The sequence below is a fragment of the Opisthorchis viverrini genome, assembly GCF_000715545.1.
Source record: "Opisthorchis viverrini unplaced genomic scaffold opera_v5_78, whole genome shotgun sequence".
Classification (NCBI taxonomy): domain Eukaryota; kingdom Metazoa; phylum Platyhelminthes; class Trematoda; order Opisthorchiida; family Opisthorchiidae; genus Opisthorchis; species Opisthorchis viverrini.
In genome coordinates, this window is record NW_008751734.1 from 1089039 (window position 1) to 1109786 (window position 20748).

General features: G+C 46.6%; 1 protein-coding gene across 1 annotated transcript; it reads right to left on the minus strand.

Moving 5' to 3' along the window:
- Positions 1-883: 883 nt before the first annotated feature.
- Positions 884-13912, minus strand: T265_04626 (hypothetical protein; the record flags this gene model as incomplete). The annotated part of the gene is made up of 9 exons (XM_009169408.1): positions 884-1066; positions 1096-1255; positions 1942-2323; positions 5941-6259; positions 7171-7257; positions 13465-13545; positions 13581-13684; positions 13718-13833; positions 13872-13912. The coding sequence occupies 9 exons, from the start codon at positions 13886-13888 to the stop codon at positions 884-886; spliced, it is 1449 nt and encodes a 482-aa protein (XP_009167672.1).
- Positions 13913-20748: the final 6836 nt, after the last annotated feature.

Genomic DNA, 20748 nt, shown 5'->3' on the forward strand with positions numbered 1-20748 from the left:
GAGGCGCATTCATAGTAGACACTAGGCGAACTTCGAAATGAACTCCGACTGCGGAAATTTGAATACCCGATTTCCAACAGGAGCTTGAATACATTGCCAGTGCGTGACACGGTAAACGATACCAAAGAGTGCTCCCAACATACAAAAAACACTGTTGTACAAACAACTAAACGCAATATTGTCTTCTATTCCTTCTCTACAAGTGTGATTGTATCACCATTCGCTTATCACAGGTTCCAAAATGCTGTATGAACACAGAGAAGTCCTTGGACAAGGTCACACAACACAGCGCGTGGACGCATCGATCAGATGGACGATAATAATACACAATGGAGGAAAGACATGGGCGTTGAAAACAGGGAACTGTCCGAGCACTTCCCCTGAACGTGCATGCTCATTACAGCCGTGGAGGTAATCAGATGAAGGCGGAAAAGGAGTACTGTCATAGTGAACAGCAGTTCAAGCTGGCTGTGAAAATGCACACACACACACACACGCAGCAAAAGTAAAATAAACGCCTTCAATACTATCCTGAGTAGTAGTCAGTTGAATAATAGTATTAACACTAGTGGTAGTAGTATACAATGCCAAGTATCGATTCGTGTAGATAATGGAAAAATAGGAGAAGAGATCCATGGGGGTGAGATCAACTGAGGCAAGTATATACTCTCTCTCTCTCTCTGAAGAAGGAATAACAGAAGCACATGAAGACTAGTTTGTAGACAAACGTTGTCGAATGATTTTCGAACACGCTGGATTGTGCACGGCGAATAGGCGAGGAACAAATCCGGAAGGGTGGGATGGAAATGCGGTGACGAACAGATAGTACGCACACACACACAACCTGAAGGATTGCTTCGAAAATGTACACATAAGTAGTGGATCAAGTGAGCGGTCCAGTCTCAGTTGATGGTGTGGCCGCGTAACTATCACCAACCGGATCCAGTGATCGCAACTCCGTGGTCAGTCTGGCCAACGACTCAGTCAACTGGCCCATCAGACTGACCAGTTGAATCAACTGCTCTTCTAAAAATTCCAAACCAACACGATATTCGTGTTCGGTGAGCTGTGGAGTCAACTGGCCATCAGACTGACCAGTTGAATCAACTGCTCTTCTAAAAATTCCAAACCAACACGATATTCGTGTTCGGTGAGCTGTGGCTGAGAGGTTCGTGTCAAGCCGGGCCTTCCGTGTAGATCGAATACAGCCAAACGGTGGTACAGGTGCATTGTGGATAGGAGTAAAAATGCGAGACTGTGGTTGGAATGGAAAGAGAGTATGACTCATTAGATTGTTGGATTCATTCAAAACAGACACTAATGTTGTGCTGTAGATGAAGATAATGATGAAAAAACAAGTGGTTCTAAATACGAAAGTTTTTGGCGACCAAGGGTCACACTGATCAAGGATGCGTGGACCGTATAGCTAAGAGAAGTGAAATGGTCAACTGAATTGCAGCTGACAGGGATGAAGTTCAGAAAACCTGAGATTGAGTAAACTGGGCTAAGCAATAATATCTGATTGATTTCCGGTCAGATTTGTTAATCTGAGGAAGCAATCTAGTGCAACGATAATTTGTTGCCTCCTGAAGGCCTTACGTGCTACCCGTGTGGGAGTAAAACGACAACCATGGATGGACATGAGCATTCATTCCTACCACTAATATGGAGTTGTGCACAATGAATCAGCTGAGAAGCGTGCAGAAACGAGCCACATGATTGGATGAATAGTAACACGCCACGGAATCAGCTGTTGTCAAACGCAAATGGAATGTAACGAAGCGGACGTTTTCATATCACGTGACTAAAACAAATAACCGCTAAAGCGGAGAGGTTTGTTTCGCTCCAACAAGTTGGAGAAATATGCTGAGGTAAGAAAGAGTAATATCTGAAATACGAGTACTGTGTGGAAATACGGCAGTGAAAACCGAGATAACTCACATTGCGTAGGCAATAAGCATAGTTAGTCGTTGTGGTGAACTGGAGAACGGATAAGGAAGAAAACTAAAGGGCCATGTGGCACCCCACCCAGGAGATTCAGTCAAACAAGCCACCGGTTTCGGTCTTCCACTGGAGGCACCATGCAACATCTGTTGTCCATTGCTGAGGGAGGTCGTAGAGCCATCGGGGTGAAGTGACTCCACTTGAGGTAGAAGAACTTCAGTTGTTTCAGCCCGAAGGAAGGGAGTCTCAGCGGAATGTTGCGTAACCTCGTGATCTGGATTCTTGTTACTGTGCGATGATGCAAATGAGGAACGTCCAGGTGTGGAATGACCCGATGCTCGGGCGACAGTAGTCACCGACTGGCGGACAATGGAAGGACCTGGGAGATGGAAATAGGGGTTTGTTTCTAGGAGGCTGTGGAGGATAAAGTCTTTGCGACTGGAAATTCAATGACCAACGCTGCTGCTGTTGCTGTGACTGGGGCCAATGACCACGGGGGTGGGGGTGGGTATTGATCGGTGAGCCCTAACCGAATGCCATCACGACCTCGAAAGTCCCTAACCCTCATAACAACAAATGTCTGAGGGGATAGTTACGTATCCCAAAAGGTAATAAAGTTTCCGTGCCTAGCTGTCATGCCACCCGAATGAACCACGAGGGCCAAGATACTAACAGACTGGCCAAGCCTAGAAAGATGCAGAGGTCGGGTCTGAGACAAGGACTTTCCGGTCAGTAAGTTCGCGCCTTCGCAACTGAACCGACCCGTTCGAGCTCGGGCACAAGTCTGGACCCAAACGTGCTGATTCAGATGCAGTTCCTAGAGGAGTTTTCCCAACTTCTACCGTGGTGATGATGGTGCTATGGGTTATAGAAGGTTATAGAGGGGTGTTATAGAGGGTCACAATATCAGTGCACTAGAGCTGTAGTGTATCGTTGTGTCTTATCAAAATCTGAGGTACTAACATCATTATTTGTTCACACGGTTGATACGGGGTTTCCTCCACTGAGATGAACCGTCTCCTTAAATAGGACCGGTCAACACGCCTAACGTGAATAGCCTTTGTTCGGAAGTTGGATAAACGAAATGCCTTGACGGGGTTACATGAAGCATTCCAACATATTTCGCTTGACACCAAGTTTGACAGCTCCACCAGTTACTAAAGATTGAGCATTTTTCACACCATTTGCAGCAACAAGACACTAGAATTCTGGGACTATTACGACCAAGACAAGAAATATTTACAACCGAAACATCAGTACTATGAGGCCTCTCGAATAAATGCATTTGTGAACCAAGTAGATGATATCTTTGTTAACACCGTTCCCTCCATCGGCAAGGTTCTCTGAGTTAGTTCCCAAAGGAAGATGTGAACCAGAGAGCCCGATACGCAGGCGCTTGACAATATTCACAATATGGGAAGGTGGCTAGACCGTACTCTCTGCAATCAGTTCGAAGGAGAAACACCTCAATCTTTCATCCATCACACTGGGTGTTTGATTACTTGTGGATAATCGCGGCATTCGATCCGCCAACTGCCAAAAATGGATATTTTCTTTCCTGTATGGCACGAATGAAACGCTGTAATATATTACGGCTGCGGCATCGGGCTGACGAGAGTCGATGCGCGTAGTTGCCTACTATCCCTGAGTGCTACACAACCAGTGTTATACAGATGCTCCATTGTTACTGCTGATGTAAAAGCAGAATAGAGTATGTGGACATCTGGAATTAGACTTCCAATCAGAGCCGCGGACTGTGCGTACACGACTATGGCAATATGATAGCACAATTAACGAATAATAATCGAGTTGAGGTGTTCCATGGAGGGAATAATTAGGCGATAAAAAATACCAACGACCTGGTGAATGGCTTCTCATGACTGGGTAGAACTATTCTCGATATCTCTATATTCTGTGTGCGGAGTCAGCGTCAACAATTGACAAGGCTGTCTGATGCACAGTCTACCCTGAGGTTATCCAGAAACAAAACCGTTCAGATGTAGCATCCTTTCGGTGCCTAGCTGCCATGCCACCCGGAGGTTGCACGAGGGCTGGGATACTGTCAGGGTTCCCAAGTCTAGACAGGGAAATTCGAGCCACAGAGGTCGGGTTCGAACCACGGACCTTCCAGTCAGTAAATTCGCGCTCTAACCACTTGAACCATCTCGCCCCAGAGTTCGGTAAGAAAGTCAGGAGCTCTTTCAGACACATGAATGCCGCAGTCTTCCAGCTTTCCTGTTAGGAACGGTGTTGGACGTGTTACTGGTTGATGAACTACTTGAGCTGCATAAGCCCCGACGTTTGTAAAACGCAACACGTGGGCAGAGATACGCCATGGTTCAAACTAAATGACGTAAATGTCACCAGGCGACTCAACGTTAAAGAAAAAATTCATCGTTGGACTCATTTGTGCAGACTTTTCATCTGTTCGACGACAGATGAATCCAGCCAGATAATCGATTGGTTGTTTTTTTCGTTGTAGCTCGGTTGGTTCGATGAGAGCCCATATCCTGGTCAGCAACATTGCTAAAGTGTTCCATCCCTTTCGGTGCCTAACTGCCATGCCGCCCGAAGGTTGCACGACGGCCGGGATACTGCCACGTTGCCCAAGCCTAGACAGGGGAAATCGAGAGGCGGAGGTCGGATTCGAACCACGGACCTTCCTGTCGGGAAATTCGAGCTCTAACTACTTGAGCCATCTCGCCCTCAAGTGTGAGAATAGGCCAGTAATTTTTTTTGCTGTGTGCTTCCCAATTCCGGTCTCTTAAAAGTTTTCTGCCCTGATTAAAACAAGCTTCGTTTTACTCCGAAAAATTCGCAGTGATGTGGTTTTTTCACTGAGTCGAGAGTTGAATGAGTGGTGTAATGATTAGTGAACTGATGGGTCCCACAAAGTCATGTGCAACATCGCCCATTGACTAATATATGAAAATAATGGAATCAAATATGAGTAAAAAACATTAAGTAATCGTTCAACTGTGGTGCCATTTCGGCGCATAGCTGGTGTGCAGTCCGGAAAAAGTTCGGGATAGCTCAGCGGTCAAGGCCCGAAATTACTGGTCGGAAAGTTCTTTGTTCGAGCCTAACTCGTAGATTGCTCCTGTCTAGGCTTGGGCAGCGTGGCAGTATCTCAGCCTTCGTGCTTCCTTCAAGTCGCATGTCGGCTACACACAGAAAGGACATTTTTACTCTATTCCGTAGGAACCGCGAAGTTTCCGGTCCGTCAATAGATAACCACCCCAGTCAGCTGTAACATGCTTTCGGTGCCTAGCTGCCATGCAACGCGAAGGAAGCACGAGGACTGAGATACTGCCAGGTTGCCCAAGCCTAGACAGGGGACGTCGAGAGGCAGAGGTCGGGCTCGATAGATGGAATAAGTCAAAAGGTAACAACGTCTGAGGATAACTGGTGGGAGAGCCTGAGTGAAGGGCCGGACGCTGCACGTGTTACCTCTGCTGTATAGCTGCTACACGTGTCCGTAGACGTGTGGAGTTTGGTTGACCTCCTGCTCTGTTTCGGATTGAGCTGCATGTCTATTGCTCGTGTGCAATGTTTGACAGTTGCACAGACCTGGAAACAACTTGACTTGATGTGGTTGAAACTGGCACGTGATTCAGGCGGTAGTTGCTTAAAAGCAAAATGGATGGGAGATTGCAAAGTACAAGCTGTCAGTCAATGTTGCAAGTGGGACAGGATTTTGTACCGTGGTTTGAGTGTTTGTGACGCGTGATTCAGTGAGTGACCACCATATGTTCACAGAACTGTCAACACCTTGCAGTTGTAAGGAGCTTCTGATATTGAAACCTGGAAGCCCTACCCGGCCGACCTGTCTCGCATTTCCAAGGAATATGAGATAGATCGACTGGGTTAAGGACCACTGTTATAGATGATGGAATTACGGTGAAGACCATGAACAGCGAGGTGAATTGCCTGTGAAACTAATACTGAGCTAGAGAATTGAAACATATTCGAGCTGATGCGGGCAGAATAACTTACTTTTACTTAGGGGTCTTATCACCAGGTCTGCGGCCTCGTGGTCGGTGGTATTCAACTGTGATCTAGTGTCATTCGTAGAAGATTTTAGGCCTGAAGATGAGACGGATATTTGGCAATTCTCATCCAGACTCCCGGTTTCACTCAAACTTGCCGTGCTGTTCAGGCTGATTGTGGTTGGAGCTTGCAGGAGCAATGGCGAGGCGTCTGACGACAAGACCGGTAAGCGTGCGTCGCATGAGGTAGTAGAGAAACGCCCGGTCGAGCCGGAATTTTCAAGACCGCAGTGCAAGGACTTGGTGCCCGGGGAGCTAAAATGGCCCTAAGAGGGGGAGATTGAAACCGAAAGCAAATTAGGAGACATGGAACGTGGACTAACTACACTAAAACATTTCGCATCTGTCCAGACTTGTTAGTATCAGGAAAATATTAACAGTCAGGGATCAGGTTAATCAAGGATGTTGAGTGAGGGATGGATAGGGAAACCCGGAGTGAGAACACAGCTGTTTTGAGAAGATGGGGCGTTTTAGCACAACAAGCAGTAGAGCGAGAAACTAGAAGGATGGTGTGAATCCAGTTGTCCTAAGTGCTCTATTCCACCTACTCACATATTCACACATGGGGGTTAGGCATGTACGGCATATGATAAGGCCCAAAAAACAACCAAAACAATTGTCCAACCGCAACACCTTCGTTGTCTAGCTGCAACGCTACTCGAAGGGAACACAAGGGGTGAGATACTGTCAGGTTTCCCGAGCTAAGACAGAAACAGTTTAGATGCCAGGGTCGTGTTCGAACCAGAAACCTTACGGTCAGTAAGTTCGCGCCCTAACCACTGAGCTAGTTTTGAGCTCAGGACAGTCAGTCAACGGGAACCAGTCAGGGACGATGGGTACTGACTCTGTTTTAAATGATCAAGAGTGAAATGCGACTGTTTGGCATTCATCGATAGAAAAAGATAGTCCGAACACGACTTGGTGGTAGCTAGGAGCTAAAAAGATGCCAGGGGAAGCCCACCACTTCGTTGTGTTGAGGTGAGTGTGACAAGTGCTGAGTGGGTTTGTCAGACTAACGATTAGCCGGTGATTAATGGCTGTGAAAGCACTAAATTATATCTATGCTCCAACAGCTTTTGCGAAAAAAATTAATCACATGCCAAACTTTATCAGCGCTAACAAGAGTTTACAGCGAAGACGTCAAAGTAACAGCAGATGACACATTTATAGAATTTACCTTGTCTTTGCGCACCAAATTCCAAAAGTTGAGGAGGAATGCAATAGCAGATTCTGTCCGCTGGAAGTTGGTCAGGCTGTAAACTAACTGTGTGGGGGAATGAAGGAAGCGATCAGTGAAAAAGTCACGTGGAGGGAGGGATAACGCGAAACAGTAGTACATTTTAGTCGATAAGCAACTACAGGAAACGGTATACATGCAGAAAATGTACCACCAGCTTCTTTTTATTCAAAGTGTTCAAGGCGGGCAGAAAAATTACTCGTAGCCGTCGTAACAGTCGGTGTATCATCATCACCACAATCAGAGACAGCAACACCAGTGTTGACACTGATGTTTCACTGCTGTATACCCACAGAGTTTATCCATTTAGATTTGAAACCTAAAAGTGAAGAGTGGATAAAGGATGGATCTGCTGCTAGTCTGTCACATATTCTGAGACGCCTACACCTCCAAGCGCTCAATCAATCTGAAAAGAAACCGAACGAACACCACTGACGGCGAGTTGCCACAATTTCATGTAATGTCGCCGGCCAAGCGCAGGAGGGGTAACGGTGACTCATCCTTGGAGGCGAACTGCAACAATAACACACAAACTCGTCGCACTCTTCCACATCCTGTTCACCCCGCAGCTTCTGACAATCTGAAGACACAGAGAACAACATTCGTCTCAGTAGAGGATGGTTCGGCAAGTGTAGCACATAGCCGAGTCATCGCAGTTGATGGTGCTGGATGTTTTCCGCGATTGAAGTATTTGCTACATAACCAAATACCTCATTACCTCGTTACGGATTTACTGACCGGAGGGTCCGTGGTTCGAACCAAACCTCCTTATCTCGACTTCACATGTCTAGGCTTGGAGAACCTGGCAGTAGCCCAGCCCTCATGCAACCTTCGGGTGGCATGGCAGCTAGGCACAATTCGATTCTCGTTACGAATTCGTTGACGTCATCCGACAAGGTATGTAAAATTTCCTACAACCTCCAAAGCTCCTCCACGAACTAATGGGAGACTTTACATTATAAAACATGACCTTGTACTCTGAAGGTGCAACGCGCACATCGATAGATGGTATGATGGTAGTCAATGTCCTCATCTCCAAAGATTAGCACGACGTCTGTGTACCCAAGATTAACCAGGCTTCCGCCAACGGTCGTTTGAACACCGGGGTTTTGAAGATCGACCAGCGTTCGAACCGTTTGCAGAGAAGTTTCTAGAGAGGCCTCCATACGCTCTCACAGGCCTAGAGGTATGTGAACATAAGGAATGGAGCATGTTCTGGGGCATCTCTTAGGCAACCGTGGTTAGAAACATTGAACAATAGACAGAATCGAACGTGTCCTTGAAGTCAGTGAAAACCAAGATTGTGGGCGGTCTGTGAACACGAGGTTGCTGTAACACCTGACGGAGTGTGAAGATGTAATCAATGCAGTCCCTAACCAACCGAAATCTCGTTCGATGCTTACTGGTCGAGGATTCGCGTGCCGCCTTACGACGACGAGGAATCACTGGTCAGAAGTCTTGTCACTACCATAGTCAAACTGATGCTCTTATGCCTACTACATATACCACGAGTATGTGTTTTGAAGCCGAACATTATTACCGGCTAACCGTTTCTGGGACAATCTTTTTCTCCCAGACGGACACGAATGGGCTGGAGAGGAACTGGCTGAGTAACATACCACCGTGACTGAGCAGAGCAAATGGAAGGTCGTCAAGATCCGGAGCACGAAAATGCTTGAGTAGGGAGGTACAATGGGAAATTCCTGAGGCTGAAAAGGGTTCCATATTCATAATTCGTGTTTTTGCCAAAAATCTGCAGTTCGGATGGGAAGTACCTGTTGCTCGAAGTAGTCTGCACAGCGGTTCAAACTGTGGTGGTGCTATTTCGGTCTTTGATGGTTTCGCTGACAGGAGGTTTCCGAGGAGTTGCTGAGTGAAGCAAGTGGACACTTCCATTTTTTCGCTCCTTCGAGCTTCTGTTTTCCAAGCTTCCGGTCCATGCAGGTACTCAGTCTTACCTGGCATCGGAGGATGGGTCGTTGGATCATGAACAGTGGCTGCGACTGGAGAAAATGTGTCACAGAGCCTTCAACAATTTCGCCATCCTATCAGAGACCCATTGTTTAGTTGAGTTTGGCTGGGTTATACCACAGACAGGAGTTTCGGCATCGAATACACCTCTGAATACCTTGCTCCAGTGATGGTTAACATCCAATATGGAACCGGCAGTCGGGGGCTAAAGGATTGGGTTTCGATAACTTTGTTCCATTTCGGGGTCAATAAGCTCAAGTGGTGTGCGGGTTTTGAGTATATAAGTGAAAAGCAACAACAGACAGGTGCATGATCTGGGTCCACACAGGTGTTCCGGAAAGAGCGAGACAGTGATTGATTATGATTACCAGTTGCTGATGGTAATGCGATAAAACTGGGTTCGGAGCTGTTCCCTCGGTAAATATTCGTATTTAAGTGATTTCCACTGAATTACGTGATGCGATTTGTCATAAACGTGTCCCACGGTTGGGTTGCACAGAATCTATCCACCGAAAGAGTGGTATAGATGAACCATTATTAATTATCATGAGAAAGAACGAGTAAGTGAAACAGAAAGAAGCCACTAACAGTATGCGTCCGTTTGACCACTCTGCAGCAGGCAAGGCCATTCGGCTGGTGACAGAAAGCGACGGCCGATTAGGTATCAACTTACTTGCATGCACATCATTTTGTAAGTAGGCGTGGATGTCGCCAGCGTCCTCAACCAAGGCATTTGGTCCCCCTAAGGCATAACCCCTTATCGTGGCGCGAGTGCTAACTGCAGTGTAGCAGCTGTTGTTGTAGCAGAGCTTTGACGGTGGTGCCACCAGGGTCTGACGATTCTCGGCTGGCAACCATCTCCTACAAAATGCCACATGGGCACAAAGACGGCAGCGCGACATGGTACGCGTTACACTAACATAAAGGGGTTTCAAAAGCCACGAGAGCATGGACATCCGGTCTGCACTCTGTACTACTGAGTCCGCATACGAATCATGTGGTGACCATCGGGACCTCGGGACCTTGCGGGCCGCACTGGGATGTACAAGGGTTAGAGAACCGAACCCTAAAAAATGAAGTGAGCGAATGAGATCGATATAAGTTTCCACGGCCATTCTGACGGCTTTGTTTCCTAAAATATCCTTGCCACATCACAGAGACATTTATTTGCGCACAGCCTAGAGGTAATTTGAGGAATATCCTTGAGCAAAAGCCATGCGGCTCGTACACAGACTTCCATGTTACCACACGACCATTTCCCCAGTAAAACGACCCGTTTCTGTAAAGGTATCTCCGGTATGCCGGCTGGGTCGTCACCGCGGAAAATATTCAAGGTGCTAATTCTTCCTTTTCTGTCTACATGAAGACCGTGTTGTAATGGGTCACCAGAATGTCCATACCTTGTAGACTACCAGTACATGTGGTCTCTTTAACCACCAGGTTGAGATCTTTACCTTTCGGAAACGCGGATCCCTGATTTCAGTTCAAGCGGCATCACAGTCCAAGGGATGGAATCTTCCTGATAGTTGTAACACAGCAGCTGAATTGAAGATCCGGGCCTACATGTGGCCCTCGTTCCAAACAAGTTCTGAGAGCCTGTGTCGTCAGGGACTTCGCAGTTCGCTTAAAAAAACCGGCGAAGCTTACCGTCATAGTTGCCCATGCTCTCACTTCCTCACTGACTCCTCTGCCAGGGGCTAGTTCTACGACGGCTACAAAGAGTGGGGGGCCATACAGACACCCAACCGAGATATCTTGGTGGTCGTGGGCGACCGGAACGGGAGCCGATGCTTTGGACACTGCTGTCACGTCAATGGCAAGTTCGCTTCAGGACAAAGCTCCGAAAACGGAGGTTGGTCAACTTTGCTACATCAATTCAACTTACGATGTCCGACAACAGTCTCGAACACCGAGAGTAGGCACACTCACACCATATTTCGACGATGGTCGAATTGCTTCCCACATAGACTTCATTCTATCAAACGGACGGACAGCATAACTCTCCGCTCCTATCGTGGGGCGGAAACCAGGAATGAATACGGAACAGACCATATCATTATGCACACAGGTCTACACTTCACTTTACATTCGGGCAAATGGTCCCCCGATGAAATGTAAGCTGAAATCCTTGAATTTATGCGTCAAACATAGCAGCTACCGCCTCCCAATGCGTAGCTATCTACACCACCTCCCCAAATCCTCGGCAGTACAAACCGTGACAGCTATAACCAATGTACCGCAAGTACAGGGTTTTACAGCCGATAATGGGGCTGAAGCAACGGTCTGCAAAACGGATCAATCTTGATGACTAGAAAAAACGCCTCCGACTTTCAAATGTGACCACCAATCAAGTTTTTACCAATTTTCTGCTGTCTCCTCAAGTTTGCCCGATCCCCAAAGAAAAGTTACGTCTCTCCACCATCATTATTGACTGATACACCATAAAGCATCAGAATGGAACGACCATCTCGAATAAAGAACGCCTCGACCGGTGGGCTGAATACTTCGAGCTACAACTGTCGTGGCCACCAGCTGGCACTCATCTAGAGCCCACAGGTGAAACGGAAACCTGGACGGTGAACGTGGAACCACCTACGGCCTCGGAGGTTTACGGCTGCATATGTCCTCTCAAGCGCCACCGAACTCCTGGTCCGGATGACTTCCCACCCGCACTGTTCAAAGACGAGAGTGAAATCTTCAGTCAGCGCTTGTCCCATCTGTTTGCTTGCATTTTGGAAAAGGAGTCTGTCCCAGACAACTGGGGAGAGTTGGTGATAGTGCCCATTTTCAAAAGAAGGGCGCGCAGAGTGTGGCAACCACAGGGGGGGGGATCAGCTTGACCCCAGTCGTAACGAGACCGTTGACGTCAATCTTGCTTCGTCACCTTACGGTGGCTCGTGAGATACTGACTTGAGAGCAGCAAGCGGGATTCCGGCCTGGTAGGGGTTGCGTTGAACCAATCTTCACAGGTGCTAGAGCAACGCTATATGTATAAGCGACTCGCAATTCTAGTATTCCTGGATTTCTGAGGCACATTCTACTCGGTTGATCCGTCTGTTCTTCCTGAAACGCTTGCCCATAAAAGATTGCGATCCAATTCCCAAGCTCGGCGAACAAACCAACAACCAAGCAGCGCACCCGAGCTACCTACATTTCACAACATTGCCAACCTCAGTGTCTGATTTCTGGGATTCTCTGCAGCCTACCGATGCACGGGGTTTGCTAGAGGCCATGATTACAAGTGGGAGCAAATTCAAGAAGTGGTGCCAACAGCTTACTCACCAATGACATATTACGGCTGAAAAAGAATCAACTGACTACAGAGATCATTCACAACTGATGATCACCAATAGACTGCACTTGATTCCGCTGGCGACTTGCCGATGAAAGCTGTCAGCCCGATAAACTCCAACGAGCTGGGACGTGTCTACCAGTACAGGGGGGTCTTCAGGCAAGAACTCACTGGTCTTATCAGGAGCTGACAGGAAGTGTCTGTTACGAGGACTATATCTAAACAAATCAGCTTTACCAACGGCTTGTCTCGTATACTGAAACCTTGTTTCCACGTTTCAACTTCTCACTGTATCCTATTGGACAGTTAGCTCTTTCTATATTCTGGTTCAGTTGAATTCCATATCGCAGAACGATCCACTTGTTTACACTAAAGTTGGTGTTGTTTGTTTCCCCCATTCCTGTGAACTAACGAGTCTGAATGATGCATTTTCCAAGAGGATATAATACTGTTCGCATCCAAAATGCCAAACGGAACAACCATAAGCCGGCCGAGATGGAAGTAAAGAGGCCCAACGAGCTAACAGTCAACACTGGAATCCTGATTGCTCGATCCGGTCCGTCGGCTACTTTCACTTCATTGGAGGGTCATTTCGAAGTGGGACGATCCATTCCATTAGTAGGATCGCCAGACATCTTGGGTATCTTCATCGACCTGTGAGCGGTCTGTTGTAGTTCCAGTTCGAACACAAGTATGTTCAGTTGAACGCTCCCAAGCGCTCACATGTATGTCTGGAGACCCCAGTTACACCTTTAATAGACTCTGCAAAGCAGTTGGTAGCATGTCTGTTATCACCTTGAGGGCTCGTGACGGTTAATCTCACAACGGTAGCATACTAGTTACGCAAGGTTTGCATAGAAGCAGCAAACTACCAGTGTGTGACCGGGTTACCAGCAACCAGCACAGCAATCTGAACAACTTCAATTCAACCATGACGATATCAAGCTTGCTGGAAAGGTTGATAAACTTACCCTATTGTCCAGGTGAATGTCAACGCCCTGCTGATCCACTCGCGGTTTGATATCAAATATTGCGGAAAACGAAACAGTTGTCTAGTGGGTATAACCAAACACTACACGAAACATACCAATTTTCTCCTCTTAGGTCGGTGGACGACATAAATGGCACTGTTTGATATGTAAATTTTTGCTGCTGTAAATATGCCGGAGCCAAGGAAATCACACTTATAAGCTACAAGAACGATTAGCGAAAATGGAGACATACACTTTACGGCCACATCCTTCTTGAAGAAACTACGGCGGATTTTTTTACTGATATCGCTGGAGAGTAAAGCATCGGGTGTAGAAATTTCACCCGCCGGTGTTATTATCCATTTATCGCTATGACGAAAATATAATCCCCTCTGAAAGAAACCCACTTTGAAACTTCAGTCATAAGTTTGCAGCGGTGAATTAGCAACCGAAGGATCTACCGACACCGACGAACAGCACACGAGGAAAGACCGTCGCGCCGGCTTAGTAGACAAGTGAGAGGTGATGGTCATCCGATCGACCTTGATTTCGACCTTGGCAGCCAGCGCAAGGTCAATAAATAGTGCAATCAGGGGAAAAGATGAAGTCCAGTGCAATGGGATCAGGGTGCTAAAAAGAAACCCAAGACTTGAGAGGGAATGCTAAGTTTCCCCCATGTTTTTACACCGGAAAACTGCTTTTTGAATATGCCAACCAGGACGCCGGAAGGACGTGTTAAACGAGCTGCTACGAAAGTTGTTGCTGGCCATAAATCTGTGGGCTACGAGACGCGTATCGCTCCGCTGGACCACATTCCTTGGAGTATCGTCTAACCCGAGGAGACTTTACAGCTATTTCCGCCATGCTTAAACAAGTTTTGACCAACGGTTTTTCACCGCTGATTCAGCTGACACACGGTGGGGATATGGCAAAAGTATTCTCGAGCTCAGAGCGCACACCTTAATTAGGCAAAAAATTTTCTCATTTCGAGTAGTTGCTGTGCGGAATGACCTTCCTCCGACGGTCGTACACGCTTCATCTAGTGCCTAGTCCAAATTGTTATAAGGCGCTTTTTGTGCAAATCTACGCGCTGCCAAGTTTACTGCCCCATGCTGAGAACCCGAAGTACCGTGCTACATCCTGCATTTATGTGTGGCTTTCAATTTAACGGCCGCTGCTGGATCCGAAGACAAAACCGACCCGAAAATTTGAGCGAAGGCCTCGATCCTGTGTATAGATCCGTGATTTCGTGAAAATGCATCGAGCACAAATTAGGACAAACCGGTGAGAATCTTCTGATACGGATCTAGGAACGTAAAATGCGGTGCATATCATGAACACGAGGGCCAGTCGTCGCAGTTCCAATGTGGCGAACAAAAACTCTAAAATGTGTGTGTACCAGAGATAATCTGAAATTGCGAGACGCGTGGCACATCACCATTCCTCAACCATCCCACTCCGGAATCGACCTAATTTCTGCACTTGCAATTGAGAAATGACAAAATCGGCTGACGAAAACTCGGCCAAGCAACAAGCGAACAGATCTCGGAGGGTCAGTTGTGGTACCAGTCCATCAATTGTAACGCAGCAGGAACCACTGTAGTGGTCTGGCTACCCATTAAATTAGTTTAAAAGGAATGCGTGGCCAAGAAATAAAAATGATCACGCTGGGTTGGGTATACAAAAATAATGAGATCAGATGGAACAGACTCACTAAAAATTGTCCCCTTTAAAATAGTTCGTCGTTGGCCCAGGTCAGCGAATAAACAATAATCCAATTATGTTAGTCCAGAGGTCTTCTTCTGAACAGTTCCCACATATAATAGATTCCGAAGATGTCTCAAATGTTTTGGTACCAGAGTTAGTACATGAGACTCGCGAATGACCGCTGCAAGCGCGGGCCAAATCAGAAGAGAGAGTCGAAGCACGTGACCACTCTTGTATTCTAAGAAATTGTACAAGTGCGCGTTTTGCAGTTTTTCGTATTAAAAAACGATTATGCAATTGATCAAATACGTAGTGTTATAATGGAAGTAAAATAAAGGTACAAAACGCCACACCAGAAAGACAAGCGAAAAGTCCTGCCGCTGACGAGGGCCAACTAACGTAACCGGAAGTCACTTCAAAATCACGTATATAAACTCGTGCACACCACAACTCTACAAAGCCGTCACGGCGATCCTCCACTCTGCTCAATAACGAAGCGTCAGTGTCACTCCTATTGGTTACTTAACGCTTGTGGACACTGAAAAAGGCTCGGCAAACGCGTTGCCACCGGATATATGTGCCCTCTCTGCCCATGGACTGTATTTTCATTCCAGTTCCAAACTAATCCTCCGCTCCCAACTGTGATGATCACTGAAGCTCGGATGGTAACTTGAATGCGGTCGAGTTGGATCTAATCAGGTAAATTTGCAAGATAGCGTTCGCTTAAGGTTTTTGAGTGCTTAAAGCCTGGGTTCCCAAGAAGTGGCCTACAAGGAACAAATAAGAAACATTTGAAATGTGAATGGGGTCGGCATATAATTTAGCCAAAATGTGTTCGCTGTTTTCCCGAAGTACTTACAAGCTTCGGGCGACAAGCTCACAAACGTCAACCATTTTACGACAAAACTCATTTCGACAGTTTACAACTCACAGAAGGATTCTGCGTGCTTAGGCGAGATTCCCCTTTGCAGTTGAGAGCATTTTCTCAGCGCCATGGATTGCTGGATTGCTGGAGTAATTCCATCGGAACCCCCGCATCCATCCGCAGGAACGCCGTCAAATCATCGAAAAGCATCCTCTTCATTCAGTCATTGGTTTTGGCTGCCACGCAGAAACTGTTCGAAAGTAAAAATTCTGAAGGAGACAACCAATGCGTGCCCGCTCCTACACTTAATTGACTCTGCCATGGCAAACGCATTTTCCTAATTAAGATCATTTGTATCTATCCCAGTAACGAGAAAGGATGCTGGAACCAGATAAACCTCATCAACGGGATTCAGTGACTCTTCGTGTCCAAAGTTTTCGATCTTATCTGCAAGGCTCACTCGCTCCTTTGATTTGTCAAAAAGCAGAATAGTTTAAAGAGACATGAGAAGCATTCAACAAGTCCAGGCGGAGCTTTGGCTAGAAACTGATTCTCTATTATTGGCGTTGCCACTCATTTTTGGAGCTTGTCCCATTGCCCTTAGTAGGATGGACAGGAAGATAACCAAGTTATACGACACAACGTTTTAAAGCCCTTTGTGAATGTAGGAAGGTCCCGCAATTCCCAATGTCTCGGGATAGCTCTTTCTCCAGACGTTTTGTTATACAATTCATTAGTGGTTTACCTTATTATGCAGGCTGGTACGACTAACTGGATCTCATCCTCACTACTGCATTATCCTCGCTGCATTTTACTGGAGTCCTATCATGAGTCTATGCACTGCGTACATCCCTTGTGGCCACACTTGACTTTAAAACGGGTACAGACTGCTTCCTCTCTTTGCAGAATCTTGTCCTGCTTCTCCAATGAAAAGCAATACCAGTGGAAATGCTTTATTCGGGGCAAGCCCTTGGATTATTTTCAAAGAGCTTGTCTTTCTACTAACCCACTGTACAACAGTGCAGCTGATGTTAGCGGTTGTTGGTCATTTTAGATCATACATTTGCATTTCCTCCGTTCCCGCATCGATGTTCTCATAGATTCTTCTGTTTTTTGGCAATGTGATTTGCTTGGATGCTGTTTCTCCTGATCGTCTGGTTAGTTTCCAAACCAACCTCTACGAGTTAGCACACGTGATATGTGTGGGCCAGATAGTACTGTGTACCTGTGAGGTCGTCAAAAATAGTTCACTTATGGAGCTTTTCGGCATTCAGACTTCTTCTGGAAGGGATTGACATGTTCAGATGAGTCCTGATAAAGACTAAAAACTGGAAAATAATTTATCTTCTTTCCGAGGCGTAATATGGTTCGCAGCAAAGGCAAGTCGTTAATGGATATCCGGTTTCATCCCAAAGTTTGCTGCACAAGTTGAGTGGCCAGCGCAGACTGTAACTGTTGGATAATGAATCGCTACTTGGAAAACAACCCGATAAGTGAACCACCCCTCCCATCTTCTTGCTTTAAGGGCTGTAGACTCTTGCTGTCGACCAATGGCAATCATCGATGGACGTTTGTGTTCCAAGAGATCAGTGGCCTCTAAGATAGTAGAAGCCCAAAGTAGATTATTACATACCGCGCCATCCGAATTTCTTCTATCTCAGTCTTCTGGCCAGGCCGTTCAAGACAATTAGTTAATTTTTTGCGCCATCTGAGTCTTCTAGGATTTGAGTGTTCTGGGAATAATTCTCAGGAACTTTCAATTTTTCGTTTTGTCCCTCCATTTAATTTTTGTCCAGAGAGCTGTTTACATAATAGTGGATCTTGGACCAGTAGCTATGCATTGTAGCCCTGTACAAACTGTGATTTTACAGCATGATGCTCTGTCGGCAGAGTTTCTTCGTCTATGCTTTTCAAAGGTTTCACCTTTACTGTTCGTTACCATCGATTATGGAGTCGATGGGCCAATGTTGCGTGGCATAGTGTTCTACCTGTTTGAAGTGAACATAAGTCCGTCGTTCGGCCTTTGTTGCCCAGGTTTGTTATGTTCGACCATCCAGTCGAGTGCAACACTGCTACCAATTACAACCTCCACTCGAACACGCCAGGTAGATACATAAATTTTGGCTATATGCTGCCCGTAGGAAGTATATTGTCAACATAGTTGCATACATTATCTCACAACATTTTGTCGTCGACATAGAAGGGAACGCGGGTGATTGTGGTTTTTCTTGTCTTCGCAACGCCAAAAATCAACCTGTGTATAATCAGGAGTACGGAGGCACACCAGCAGGTCAGTCGGATAATATACCGTTTTCCGCGCGCGTGAAGTTCCGTCAAGCTGATTGCCTAAACAGAAAAATCGCGGTAATCGTTATGTATATATTGCCACTTTACTTTTCAGGCAGCCATATTTAATAGAGATCGCATGCAGCCCTGTGGCTGGATAAATTTGATGTCAACAGTGTCAAACAGTTATCAAACAGTTCTCCATGAATACGAGGTGATCTGCTACGTCAGAGTTTCATCGTCCGCTTGGGTACCGCCCAAAGCCTTGACCCGGAAAATATATCGTTCTAGAAGAAAAAATTACTACGTTCAGGGGGAAACAAACATTTTAAGCACATAACCGCCTGTGTGCAGGTGAAAGCGTTTTAAAAGATTTCCAGAGATCAGTTTGACCCCACTTCGGTGGATGCAACTGCTGCTGGGACACCCACATGGTAGCATTGCTGGCTCTCAAGATGACTAAACAGTATAACCGGTAGGGAGAAACTGGAAGAAGCGCTTTGATCGGTTGCAACTACAGTGACGGAGAAATGTTTTCGTACTCCTCGAAGGCAAATCCTTTCGGTCTGTTACAAAAACATCCCAATTAGTTTGCCGTTTGATGCAGGCTTCCACACCACTCTACCCAGTGAACGAACGTGGAAACGAGTTAGTAAACCGCGTGTGAAACCGACCGAACAATTGCTTCGTAATGATTCTACGAGTATAATGAAGTTGACTGCAAAATAAGGACCAAGGACTCGACGACACAAGGCACGTGCTACCTGAGATCATGCTCTAAGTTTGATCGCATAGGGTTGTGTTTAATCAACAAGCTGAACCCTCTTGAAAGATCAAGTAGTTCCAACTGCAACCTTACATATTCAGCTACCAGCTATGCTTTCGAACAAACTCTCTTTCGGAAGCGTTACCACGAGAACTTTCTAGACCGATGTGCATACACATTCACGACGGCTTAGGCGGTGCAAGAAACGAATGCCAATTCCTGCTCCCTACTCAATGCCTAACCACTTTCCGGGCCAAAACCCCAGTGCCACATGCGGCCCTGCACACCACTGAACAGGAACTCGACCGACTACAGAAGGCTGGTGTACCCTACCGATCGTGCTGGTGAAGAAAACAGACGGTTGTGTGCAGATTCGTCCGCCGGCTGCAGTGCTGCACTGGATACACATTAATAAACCCTCACTTTTCAAGACGAATGGTTCGCTAGACTTGAAAGACGTGAATGTTTCGCGAAGATTAAATTACCGATTCCAGATTGAAGTTGAATTAGGATCACAATAGCCATTGGTCATCGATATGCACCACAGTACGTTCCGGTTTACGCTACCGCTGCTATGTGTCGAAGCAGCGCCAGATGTATTTCAACAGATAATCGATACGACGCTGAGGAACAAACTTGACGTTGATACCTATTTGGGCAAACTCGCCTTCACTGTTTCAACCGCGACGATCTGTGGCGGCGCCTTGAATACGTGCTTGGTCGTGTTTAGGGGTATGGCTAGAGAGAGCGCCCAGAAATATGCATTCTCTTTATGCGGTCGATCAGGTACCTTGGTTTCATCATTGACGAACATGGTCGAGAACATGACCTCGGGAAAATTGACGTTACCAGCACCCTCAGGTGCTTTCATGGTCTCGTCAGTCACCACAGTCTGTTTCTGCCAGCCTTGCATCGTCTCTAATGTTCACCGAACCAGCTAATCACAGAAGACCGCAAGTGACACAGTCAGAAGAATGTCAGCGCAACTTTGACTTTGTGAGATCCACGCTAAGTTCCCACTTGCCATCCACAAATTTGGATGCAGCACCAGAAATCGTTATGGTGTCGGATGCTTTAAACTAGTGAATTGCTCAAAAATTTTCTATGTATTTCTCAACAGTAGCCAGAAATCGATTGCACCTACGGCCAGATGCCTGACATCAGCAGAACGCAATTGCGGTTAGATATAAACTGGAGTGTGGTGATCGTGCTTGCCGTCAGAAAGTTCTATGAACTTGTCTACGGTCAGCAGCTTACCTCAACGAATGATCATGAGCCATTCTGCGCACTGTTTGGCTGAACAACCAGTCGCCTGAAACAGCGGGCCACCCTATTTCTTGGGTACGACTTTAATGTTTAAGTATCAGTCCACTACCAAATCAAAACACTATCGTGACTCACTGCCTCTAGCGCTCACGGGAAAGAAGATACCGTGGTCGCAACATTTTCCTTGGAACCGGAGGCTAACCGCGCACTATCCGAAGCTGTCCGCATTCTTTCACTGACTAGTGACATAGTCCGCTGGGCTATTCACCAAGGAACAGTTTTGCGACTGGTCGTCAATTGCCACCGCAATGACTGGCCGCTTGCCTTCACACAGGAGGAATTAGGAATATATTTCAACCGGCGTGAGGTAATGCCAACAGTAGAGCGCTCTGCC